Source organism: Ursus americanus, chromosome 33 (assembly GCF_024610735.1).
Source record: "Ursus americanus isolate L20-20 chromosome 33, mUrsAme1.1.p, whole genome shotgun sequence".
In the NCBI taxonomy this organism is placed as follows: Eukaryota; Metazoa; Chordata; class Mammalia; order Carnivora; family Ursidae; genus Ursus; species Ursus americanus.
In genome coordinates, this window is record NC_142159.1 from 16,904,183 (window position 1) to 16,915,151 (window position 10,969).

At 59.7% G+C, this 10,969-nt stretch overlaps 1 protein-coding gene across 1 annotated transcript in view; it reads left to right on the forward strand.

Annotated features, from left to right (window-relative positions):
- The window catches only part of CAPZB (capping actin protein of muscle Z-line subunit beta), a 129,156-nt gene extending 118,838 nt beyond the window's left edge, over positions 1–10,318 (forward strand). The window contains exons 7-10 of the mRNA XM_045782503.2: positions 4,628–4,693; positions 5,378–5,454; positions 6,565–6,677; positions 9,499–10,318. Of these exons, the coding sequence (XP_045638459.1) occupies positions 4,628–4,693; positions 5,378–5,454; positions 6,565–6,667 (246 nt within the window). The 3' untranslated portion in view covers positions 6,668–6,677; positions 9,499–10,318. The remainder of the gene's footprint in view (positions 1–4,627; positions 4,694–5,377; positions 5,455–6,564; positions 6,678–9,498) is intronic.
- The last annotated feature ends 651 nt before the right edge of the window (positions 10,319–10,969 follow it).

The following is a 10,969-nucleotide window of genomic DNA, read 5'->3' on the forward strand; positions in this document are numbered from 1 at the left end:
GGAGAGGTGTCATGGAAGAAAACAATCAGAATTGTCCAGGGACGGCTGGGTGGCTCAGTCGGTTAAGCGACTGCCTTCAGCTCAGGTCAGGATCCCAGGGTCCTGGGCTCCTTGTTCAGCAGGGAGCCTGCTTCTGCCTCTGCCTGCCTCTCCCCCTGCTCGTGCTCTCTCTCTCTCTCTCTCTGACAAATAAATAATCTTTAAAAAAAAAATTGTCCAGACATGGTTCAGTCCTAGGCTGCTCCCTTCCCAGCTGGGTGACCTGGACAGTCCACTTCCCTTCTCCGAAACTCAGCATTTTCACTGTCAAGTTAATAATGCCTATTCGGAGAAGTTGTTGTAGAGTAGAAATAAAAAACCACTTGGACTCCTGGTCTGCACTCAATAAATAATAGCTATTTCTGCTACTACCACATAACCTTATAAAGCGGGGACTTTTCCGTCTTCTAGAATATATGTCGTTTCAGGCTCCATTACAATTTCCCTAAACTGGGCAAACCGAACCTTCCTTGAGAGGCTGTCCAACTACTGTTTTCTGACTTGACAGAGGTTAAGTCCTGGCCTCCAGCCCAGCTCTTACCCGGAGCACAGGTCAGTAACCAGGAGGACAGGACCAGAGGATCCCCGGGAATGGAGCTGCCATTCTGCCAGGCCCCGTCCTGGGCATCGTGCGAGTGGAGCTCATTCAGCAGAAGGCAGCGGCTGGGAAGTAGAGGCCTAGGCAGGCCAAGACGCTCGATGAGCTCCAGAGCAGGGGCTGGCTTCCCTCAGCTGCGCCCCCCCGCCCCCGGGCTGTGCCTGTTGGAAAATGCCGCAGAGCAGCGAGAGAGACTGTACCCCCCCTTCTGAGGAAGACGGCCTGCTTTCCAAACACTTGCCGTGTCCTTCCCATCTCCAGGCCACAGAGAGGAGGAGAGAGGTGCTTGGTGGGGACGGGCGGGCTGGGCTCTGACTCCAGACTTGGTTGGAACCACCTTGTGGAACATGTGCGGCCACAGCACATAAAAATGTTCTCCTCTGGCAGCCGCTTTTATAAGGATGTAATAATATACGCATTGCAAAAATAGGCCTATTTTTGGTGGGTCAGCGTTTCCAGCAAGCTGACCCTGACCAGGTGTGGAGGGAGTCAGCAGGGGTGTGGGCAAGGGGGCCGTGGAAACGTGTGTGTGTGCCAAGGCCTCGGCCTGCACCCTGGCCCATGTCTTCCTTCCCTGGTCCCTGCCAGGCCTTCCCTGGGGTTCAGATCCCCTGCCATGAGCTTAGGGACCCCTAATGCCCTCCCAGGGAGTCCGTCTCCTCCTAGAGGAGACCAGGCCTCCTCACTTTTTCCTCTACCCACCCCCACACCTACCCCAGACCTCTTCTACCTTTGGGCGATGGGCGGTTTCACCACTTCAGCTCATTGGAAGCTTAATTCTGGAGCACAAAGATGGTACCCAAGAGGTTAGATTGCTGGCGTGACTTTATTTACCCTGATGGCCCAGAGCCCTTTGCCAACAGCCTGGTCCTCACTTTGGGCAGTCAAGTGCTCATTTAAAATGGGGCCCTCGGTGGGGCGCCTGGTTGGCTGAGTCAGTTAAGCGTCCAACTCTTGATTTTGGTTCAGGTGGTGATCTCAGGGTCTTGGGATCGAGCCCCGTGTCAGGCTCTGCACTCAGCGCTGAATAGCCAGTCTGCTTAGGATTCTCTCCCTCTCCCTCTGCCCCTCCCACTTGTGTGGTGTGTGCGTGCGGGCGCGCAGTTTCTCTCTCTTTCTCTCTCTCTCTCAAATCTTTAAAAAATAAATGAAAACTAAAATGGGCCCCCTGTGAGCTCAGAGCCTCGTCACTTCCCTGAGGTTGCCAAGAGCCTGCCCACTGCACTGAGCTGGGGAGGCGGGAGACTGCTCGTTGGGGGAGGACAGGATTCGTCTGGGTCAGATCCCCCCCCAGGCTTCTCCCTGCCCGGGAGAGCGGCTTCTCTGAGCTGCCGTCCGTCTGGGCACGGGAACCATTTCCACATGGGGGGAGGAGCACCCAGTCCAAGTGTGTTGGTGTGCTCCCAGCTTTTCTCCAGCTCGCGCACGCTCTGGCCGCCTTGCAAGGGCAGATGTTCCAGCTGATACTGTGGGACGGCTCCAGGCAGGGTATTTAGGAAACCTAAAGTGGGATGTGAGGGTGATCTGGCTGCGACGTCTGTCACCCCATTGATCGCCAGGGTTGATGCGGCTGATCTGGCTGGCTAGGCGGGTGTCCCCTTCCTCCCTCACGGCTCCATGTGCGTCCCTCCCGAAGCTGCGCGCTCGGTCGAAGAGGACGACCTTCCCCGATAGAGGAGGACCGTTCTTCGGTCGAGGGTCTACGAGTAGCTGCGCCCCCTGCTAGAACCCCCAACAAGCTCTCGAGGAAACCCGAAATGGTGGGGACTAGCTGTCACTGCTGAGTTCAGGAGCACTCTCGCTGCTGTTTTGTAGGGACCCGCGTAGTCTCTGAGGATCAAGACTCCCCAGGATCGCTGGCTCAAGGGTGTGGGGGGCAGGGCACATACCCCATTCTTGCCCATTTTTTGGGGTCAGGATGTTCAGACCTTTCAAGCTCTCCCCATGGGCCTCTTCAAACCCGGCACCTAAACCGAATCCAGCCCTGCAGATGTGGCTGGGCCCGGCGGAGCAGAGGGGCCGGTACCCTCCTGAGTATCGGAGCCCCGCCGCGGCCACACCATCGTGGGATGGGGCCGGGAACGCTGCCCCGACCGGGCACTGGGCACCGGAGCTGCCCGTGACGTTGTGTGAATGCCTGTGGCTGGACGCTACGTTCTCTTCAAGCTTGAGATCCTCTCAGAACCGTCCGTGTCTTGGTTCCCGTTCTGTGCCCGGTGAGATTTGTGTTTGAGTCCGAGAGGGTGATTCGTGCTTGCCCCAGCCAGCTGAGGTGGGAAGAGCACGTGTGCTGTGATCTGAGCAGATGACATCCTTGAGCTGCCGTCCCTGGGTTGAAAACAGAGTTCTCCTAGAGACTAAGTAGAACGGGTGACTCTGCCCTTGGCCGTGCTCCGCGGCACCCACGTTCCTGGGCTCTGATCGTTGGGACCCTCGCTGCGGTCATGACACCAGGATGCCGACAAGGCTCACGGCTGTGCCTCCTTGAAGTCCCGCACAGGCAGGCTGGCTCGGGGCCAGGAAGGAAGCCTGCAGGCCAAAGAGGCCGCTCCAGGAACCCGGCATCCCAGCCATGGCCGCGGGGCACTAGGTGGGAACCTGCCCGCGTGGTCCCCTGGCGGAGTTCTCTGCTCCCCATCAGAGTAGGACGCTAGGGGTTCCAGCAGAACTTGTTCACGATGAGCCCCTGTGGCTTCCTAGATTAGAGATGGCTGGTTTTAGATGTGCCAACAGATGAGTGTAAACAGTCCCATCAAAACTTGTGCGGCTCACTGTCAGACCCGTGTTTCATTTCCGACTCTCATCTTCCTTGTTTCGTGAAAGTGGGGTCAGCCTCTGTCTTCCTCGGGCATTCCGGCACGTCCTGAGCACACGGCCACTTCTCAGGGATGGCTGACTGCTGCACGGAGTCAGACTTGTCCGACCCTGAGAGCCTGTTATTGAAAGTGGCTTGGGTTTCTCCTGCCATCTGCTCGCCCCTGTGGGGCCTCATCTCTCTCTTTACTGGGTCTTTTCTACCGTTCGTGGCCTGACGACCATTCTCCCTGATAGAGAAGTCAAGATCGGTGAGAAGCAGCAGCAAAGCCTTTGACCTCTGAGCCACCGCCATGCTCCCCGGGCAGTCGCCCTGAAGCCCGTTCACCTACTGCCTCGCCCGTGCTTTCTCGACGCGTCTCGAGTCCTCAGCTCTGGCTGTCTCGATACTACCGTTCCTAGCTTTCTGTCCTGTCTTCGTGAGGACCCGTTTCAGCGTCCGTGCTTTATTTCAGCGGCAGTTCCGTTCCCTGGCAGCGGGCACTTGTGCGCTCACCGCTGTCCCGGGCACCCCGCAAGGTGTGGACAGGGGAACCCCTCCTTAAGGAATCGACCATCTCGTGGGGGAAATAAGCCTGATGCAGAGGGAGAGGTGGGGGGGTCCGTATCTCCTGCATAAGGGCGCAGGTCAGGAATCCTGTCCCTCTCCCTCCCCCCACCCGCTGCTTCTTTTTAATACTTTCAGTAAAACTTTATCAGAATTTTAATAGTTACGATTCTTGGGTCAGACGGGCCCTGCCCGAGGCTCGGATTGTTGGGTCCCACCTGCTCCAAAACCCCACTTGGTCACAGTGTAGGAATCTGGGTTCAGTTTCTCCTGTTCAGGGTGTCCCCGGCCGGGCGGCCAGCCCCACAGGCTGTGCAGTCAGAAGGCTCCGGCCCAGGCTCTGCCCTGACAGCCTGTGGCACCGGCAGCGAGGCGCCTCCTACCGACCCTCAGTCCCGTCTCTCGGGGCCTCTGGGCCTCTGCTGGCCGAGCTGTGGAGGCCCTAAAGCTGCAGTCCCTGCGTGCGTGGGTTTCGCTGCTGGACAGGCGGCCTTGTACCACCCGCAGCTGGCTGCGCAGCGGGCAGCGGGAGCCACAGGCCGTTCGCACCCCACAGTGCTGGGGGCAGAGGCTGCCGGTCGCAGGGAGTGCCCGGCCCACTGATGTGGAGGAATGTTCTTATCTTGCAGATGGAGAAAGATGAGACCGTGAGTGACTGCTCCCCGCACATAGCCAATATCGGGCGCCTGGTAGAGGTAAGTGGGCCTCTGGGCTCGGGGTCGCTCCCACAGCCTGTGCGGTCCTGTCCCTGAGGCCTGGGTGCGGCCTGCTGGCCTTCTCCCTGGCTGCTTCCAGCCCCCTGGCAGCCAGCAGCACCATCATCGCTTTTGTCGTGTTTCTTGGGTTTTGTCCTGGGCACGTGCTCTGAGCCTCCTGATGGGAATACAAGCAGGGCTCAGCTCCCAGGCCACCCCATCTCTCGCCCCCCCAATGCGTGCTCCCGGAAGCCTGCTCCCCCAGCCCACAGAGTGCCAGCAGAGGCCTAAGCTCAGAAAGGAAGCACCCCCACAAGGCCATGGGCTCAGGTTGCAGCTGCCTCTGCCTTCCCTTGGCCCCAGTCTCTGGAAGAAGGGGTGGTGCTCTCCGGCTTCAGAGAATTGTGCCCAAAATTGGTGGGGGGGACTGCAGGGTGGTGATGTGGTTTAGACCGGCTCCTATCATGGTCAGTATTGGCCGCCAGTCCCTGAGTATTGGCTTGTGGGTGCCTGAAGCCTGGGAAGTGCTCAGAATGCAAATTGTAGGGGGGGGGGGGTGTCTCCTCTTTGCGAGGTCCTGCGCCTCCCCCCTGTGGTCACCGCAGGGACTGCAGGGGTGGGATGCAGGAGGGTGTGGGCCTTGGGCCTCCTCTGCCATCCCATCTGACTGACCTCCCTTCCCAGGACATGGAAAATAAAATCAGAAGTACGCTGAATGAGATCTACTTTGGAAAAACAAAGGACATCGTCAATGGGCTGAGGTAACGTACCCCAAAGCATAAGCTTTGGAACCAAAAGATGCGGATTTGAATCCTAGGTGTGCGGCGGGATAGTTACAAGGCACTGGGCCTCAGGTTCCTCATTGGTGCGACCGGCTAGAGTACCCCCTCATGGCATTGTCAGTGCAGATTCGGGAAGGTCAGACACCTCGTACGTAGACGCTGGTTGCTCCCTTGCTGTTTTTGTTTCCTGGGGGACGCTCACTTGGACAGCCATCGGTGCCCTCGTTCCTGCAGCCCCCGGCTACTCTGATGGGCCTCCAGGGCTCTGGTGGCCATGGCCATGGTCCCCAGCTGCCACTCCCCACCCATCTCGTGCCCGCGGTTCATTGGCCCAAATGAAGGCTGAGAAGGGCTCTCTGGGTCTTCAAAGTCCACGGGGGACAGAGCAGGAAGCCAGAGCCCCTTTGGGGGAGGCAGGAGAGGCATCTGTGGGATGAGCAGTGGCCATGAAAGCGAAGGGCTCATGCAGGTGCCACCCACCTGGGCTGTGCGACCTCTGGCCAAGGGCTCCTCTCCATGGCCCTCATCCAGTCCTGGAGGCAGGCCGGCTGCACGGGTCAGATGGGATAGCGTCCGCCCAACCACTGGGTGAGGCCAAGGTCTGGTGCTCCACCCTCAGCCTCCAGGCCCTGAGCCCCCGTTCCATGTGTCAGTGTCTCCTTTTGGGCCAAAAGCAGAGGCAGGGAGCCTCTCCGGGGCAGCGGGGGGGGCTGCCCTGACTTGTGAATTCCCCCAGGAGACGGATTTCTAGTCTCCTCCTCATTACAGTTTAAAATAGCAAGAAGCCCCCTCTGGATCTCCATCTTTCCAGTTTCCTGCCCGCCCGTGGGGAGCTCGGTCTGGCCCCTGGTGGGTTTTAGTCCCCCCGCTCTGGCAACCTCGCTATCCTCTGGTCACTTGGGGCCAGTGCACCGGCCTCCGCACACTCCCCGCAGGGGGGCGGTGGTCATGAGAACCTCCAGCATCCAGCTCCGCAGCTCCCTGCCGTGAAGACACTGCCGTCCCTGCATCTCTGGCGGCCACCCGCTCCTAGGTGTGTGTCGTCGCCCCCCTCCCCCCGCTGCACTCATCTCTGACCACTCTCTGTAGATCTGTTGACGTAATCCCCGACCACCCCAAGTTTCAGCAGCTGCAGAGGGAGCTTTCCCAGGTGCTGACCCAGCGCCAGACCCACATCCGGCCTGAGAACTAAGCCAACGCAGGTACCCTGCCTGAGAGGCGTGGCACCCTCCCCGCTAAACAGGACTCACCACCCCGCCGCTGGCCCCGGACCGGCTGCGGCCACGCGGTCCTTTAAACCACCACTAACCCCCGTGTGTCGGCTCACGGCCGTGGGCGGCCACGTTAACGTGTCGACTCGGCCCTGTGTAACACAGACCCGTGTCACGTGTGTGCTGTGCGTGTCTTGCACTCCTGGCAGGGCTGGGTGTGGGGCAGAGGGGGGGTTTGGCTCTGGCTCTGGAAGAAGCCCGGTCTGGGGATTCACTCTGCCTCTCCAGCAGAAGCCGCTGGTCAGCACCGCTTGGAGCGGCCGCGGCGTAGGGCTGTGTGCCCGGCCTTCCACGTGGCCACTGCCTCCGGACAGCCTCTCCGAGTCCGCGGTCTGTCAGCCGGGGCCTCGGACTTCCCCACCCAGCATCCCAGAGGCCACAGGAGCCTTCTCAGTGGGAGATGGACTGTTGGGGAAAAGGACTGTTCAAAGTGGCTTTTGAAAGGGGCGTATCCCCGAGCCCGAGGGTAGAGCACAGAGTGGGGCTGAAATCCCCCCGGCCGGGCTTGCTGCATCCCCGCCCCCAGCGGCTGCTGCTAGAGCTGCTTGGACCCGCATAACCTTCTGTCCCTAACACGCTGCAGCCGTCCTCTTAACCGCCTCACGCTGATGGAAGGGAAATAGTCTTGCTTGTTGAGAACAGCCGAGAACCACGACGTGAGCTTGCACAGACAGAGGCGTATGAAAGCCGTCGGCATCCCGGGAGGGGAGGGAAGCTGTTTTTGATCGAAGGTGCTTGGAAAGCCAGCAGGGCAGGGCTGTAGAGCCCAGGGCTAAGGGATTTATGCCGAGGCCCAGGGACTGGCCCCTTGGGGGCCTCACCCAGAAGAGGCTCAGCAGGATTTCCGGGGTGGGGGGCATTTATGGAACCAGGTGGCTGGTTTACTCTACATTCATGGTACTTCACGTCCATCTGGCCTCACGTCAGGACCATCACTTTCCCATCACAGCAAAAGAAAACCTCCTTTTTAAGGCAGCCACAATAGTGCAGTTTTTTTCCCAGCCCCTCCGCTTTTATGGGAGTGGGGGTTCTGAAGTCTTCCAGATCCCTGTCCTCGGTCAGTCCCGTGGCCACCACTGGAGGCATTCCGGCATAAGCACCCCCTGCAGCCGTGGGCAGCTGGCACTCCAGGGGTCCGGGACACGTCCTCCCTCCCGCACGGAGTTAGCACTTCAGGCACTGGTCTGACGTGGCTTGGCAGTGGCCTTTCCAAGCTCTGTTCCCTAAGTGAGTGTCTCGGTCCTTATACCTCCAAGCCATTCTATCGTCTCTTACCTGATTCTCACTGTGGTTCTAACTCTGGACCTTTGTCCCTTGTGGGGGTTGAGAGCCGGGCACAGCTGTGCTCAGCTCCTCCTTCCCGGAAGAGCCAGCTTCCACGCGGGCGGGAGAGCTGTGCGAGCTGCCTCTTCTTTCCACCGGGGGCTTTTCCAGAAGCACGTGGTAAACTGGCGAAGAAGCGAAGCCAAGGGCTTCAGGGCTGGTGCTGACCCTTCCTTTGGCCACCGCAGAGCCGGGGCCATCCAGGGCAGGTGTTCAGAAATGTTCAGAAAGGATGGCACTCGTTGGGAGGGTTTCTAGTGGCACAGGGATGGTCTTGTCTGCACCCCCCTCAGCGCTGGGAGGCCACTTCCCATGAGTTTTCTGGGATTCCGTAACCAGAACTCAACGTGGGATGTTCTTTTTCTCCTGGCTACTGCTTCATGTTACTTTCCCCATTTGGGGAAGTTGAGGATTATTTTTTGGCCCTTCCTTCCCATCCTCCTTCACGGCCGATGCGCATGGAGCTTGGGGTTCCCATGGGGCCTGGTGTCCACAGCTTTCCTGCCAGGCAGCCTTCGCCCCTTCTGTCCCCTGCTTCAGAGCTGTTGGAAAGTTCATGAGTCGTTTAATAAGTCCTTGGTTGGTCGACATAATGGGTCAGTTGGACAGTGACCGTTCAGGCCATCGTCAAGGGTCATTTCCCTGAGCCTCCGCGTCCTTGTCTGTGAAGTGGGGACACCAGGAAGAGCCCCTCCGGGGTGCTGTGGGAGGGAAGGAGGAATGTGCGGGAAGCAGTCCGTAAGGCCCCGTGCACAAGCACACACGTCTGCGTGTCCCCGCAAATCCTGGGCCTCCGATCTCAGTCCCAGACTGCCTCTCGAAATCCAGGCCCAGGGATTTTCTCGGCCAAGTTCGCAGCTGATGGTGCCGCACGGCTGGAGGCTGAAAGCGCCTGCTGTTCAGGCGCCGCCCCGGCCGTGACCCCAGTCCGCTCTGCTGTCCGCAGGTTCGCCGAGTGGGCTGCCTCTGCACCCTGCGCTTGGGGGTGAGCAGTGGGCGCTTCTGCTGGGCAGGGGTGTGGTGAGAGGGAACTTGATAGCAGGATCCCTGAAGCCCAGAGGGTATTCGCTGCATTGCCCTCGGAAGCCCAGAGGCCACCTTGTGCTTCGGGCTGACCTTGGGACGTGTCCCAGAGGAGTGCATTAGGGTTCTGGTGGCTCCAGCCAGGCCCCCCACCCCCAGCCCGGTGCAGAGGTGAGCGCCTGTCCGGGTGGGCTGTGTGCCCGCCGGTGGTGCCCGGCGAGCGGCCGAGGGTGCAGATCTCGGGCGCTTGGCCCTCGGCGCCTCTCCGACGCCGCTCGCGATGGCGTCCGCCCGTCACCCAGGGAGGCGGCGGGAGCCAGCCGCGCACCAGCGCCGCAGCGCCCCGGGCCTCGCCGCCGCCCCCTGCCCGCTTCGCGCACTGATGAGCTCTTTTCCTCCCTGGCAGGTCTGTGCAGACTTTCGCAGACAAATCAAAGCAGGAAGCTCTTAAGAACGACCTGGTGGAGGCCTTGAAGAGAAAGCAGCAGTGTTAGAGCTCGGCTCCGCGCTACCTGGGCACGCCACGCGCTCCTTAGATCCCTTTCTTAGAGAACTCGTCTTCTGCTCCCCTCCCTCGCCCCCCCACCAGGTCACGTAACACCGGCTTCGCCGAGCGCACAGCGCCATCTCCCTAAGAATAAAGCCCAGTAAACACCCTCCGTCTCTGAGGCCTCCTTCCCACCACGTTTTGCTATCAAAACGCCCCATATTTCCACAGAGACCGTGTGTTTTCGTTTGCCCCAACCTCCCCGTCTGCCCCCCCCCATTTATAGGCATAAAATACAGTCCGCCTCCCCTTCCTTCCCACCTTTTTGTTACATTGGTGTAAAAAATGTAAAACAAAAAAATTTTATGAACTAACTGTGGTGTGTGAAAGAGAGAAGAAAAACTGGAAATCTGATTCCACGTGTGTTTGGGAGTTGCTTGGGGTTGGGGCTGGGGGGACAGGGGACAGCTCCGGGAGAAAGGGGGTGGCTCTCCGCGTTGTCCTGCACAGACTGAACCCTGTCCCACGGAGACCACGGGGTGGGGGTGCGGGGGTGGGGCCTGCTGACCGTCTGCTCTTCTGGCCAGGTGCTTTTCTGTCAATTTTTATGGAATGCGAAAGGAGTTTTTTGTTTTATTTTGTTTTTTTGTAAAGCTTAAAAAAAATCTACATCTTATACTTGAGCTTCCATACTTAAAAAAAAAAAAAAGAAAAAAAAATAAACAGAAACTGGGACGCAGTTGGCAGTGGCCTTGTGTTCTTTCTTGCCCGCCTCACTTCGCAAGCGTGCGTGGCCTTGGCCGTGAGGGCTGGCCCCAGGATGGCCCTGTAGAGGCCCAGGGGGGATTCGGGCAGAAGCAGGTGGGACCCGCAGGGTGGTGGGACCTGTGCTTTGGGCGGGGAGGAGAGGGGCCCTTGCAGAGCCCAGAGCTGCTGCTCGGCTCCCCAGTCCATGCTCCCCAGCCCCACGCGCCCCGGAAGAACTGTCTCCCCATGTCACTCTGTCAGTCTGGGTGTGGGCTCCCCGCATGCCCCACCCCCTCTTCACAGCCCTGGGACACAGTCCCTGCTCTCCTGGCAGGAGCCGTGTGGCCAGCCCAGAGGGCTCGCACTCTGGGGCAAACTATGCCCACTTAGCACCCCTGGGATGGGTGGTGGTCTCGAGAGCGTGAGGGCTCAGGTGGGCAAGCAGGGCTGTCTCCAAGGCCCTTCCGCCCCCTCGCTGTGGTCTTGACAAGTGAGCCCGTTGGAGCCCTTGTGGAGGTCCTTCTGGGGCCCCACATGCCCTGGGTCCAGACTGTGTCATTCGTTCGCATTGATTAAGCAGCCACTGTGTGTGTGGGGAGCGGGCATTGTGGACTGGGCCTCCCTCGTGCCACCCCTCCAAGTG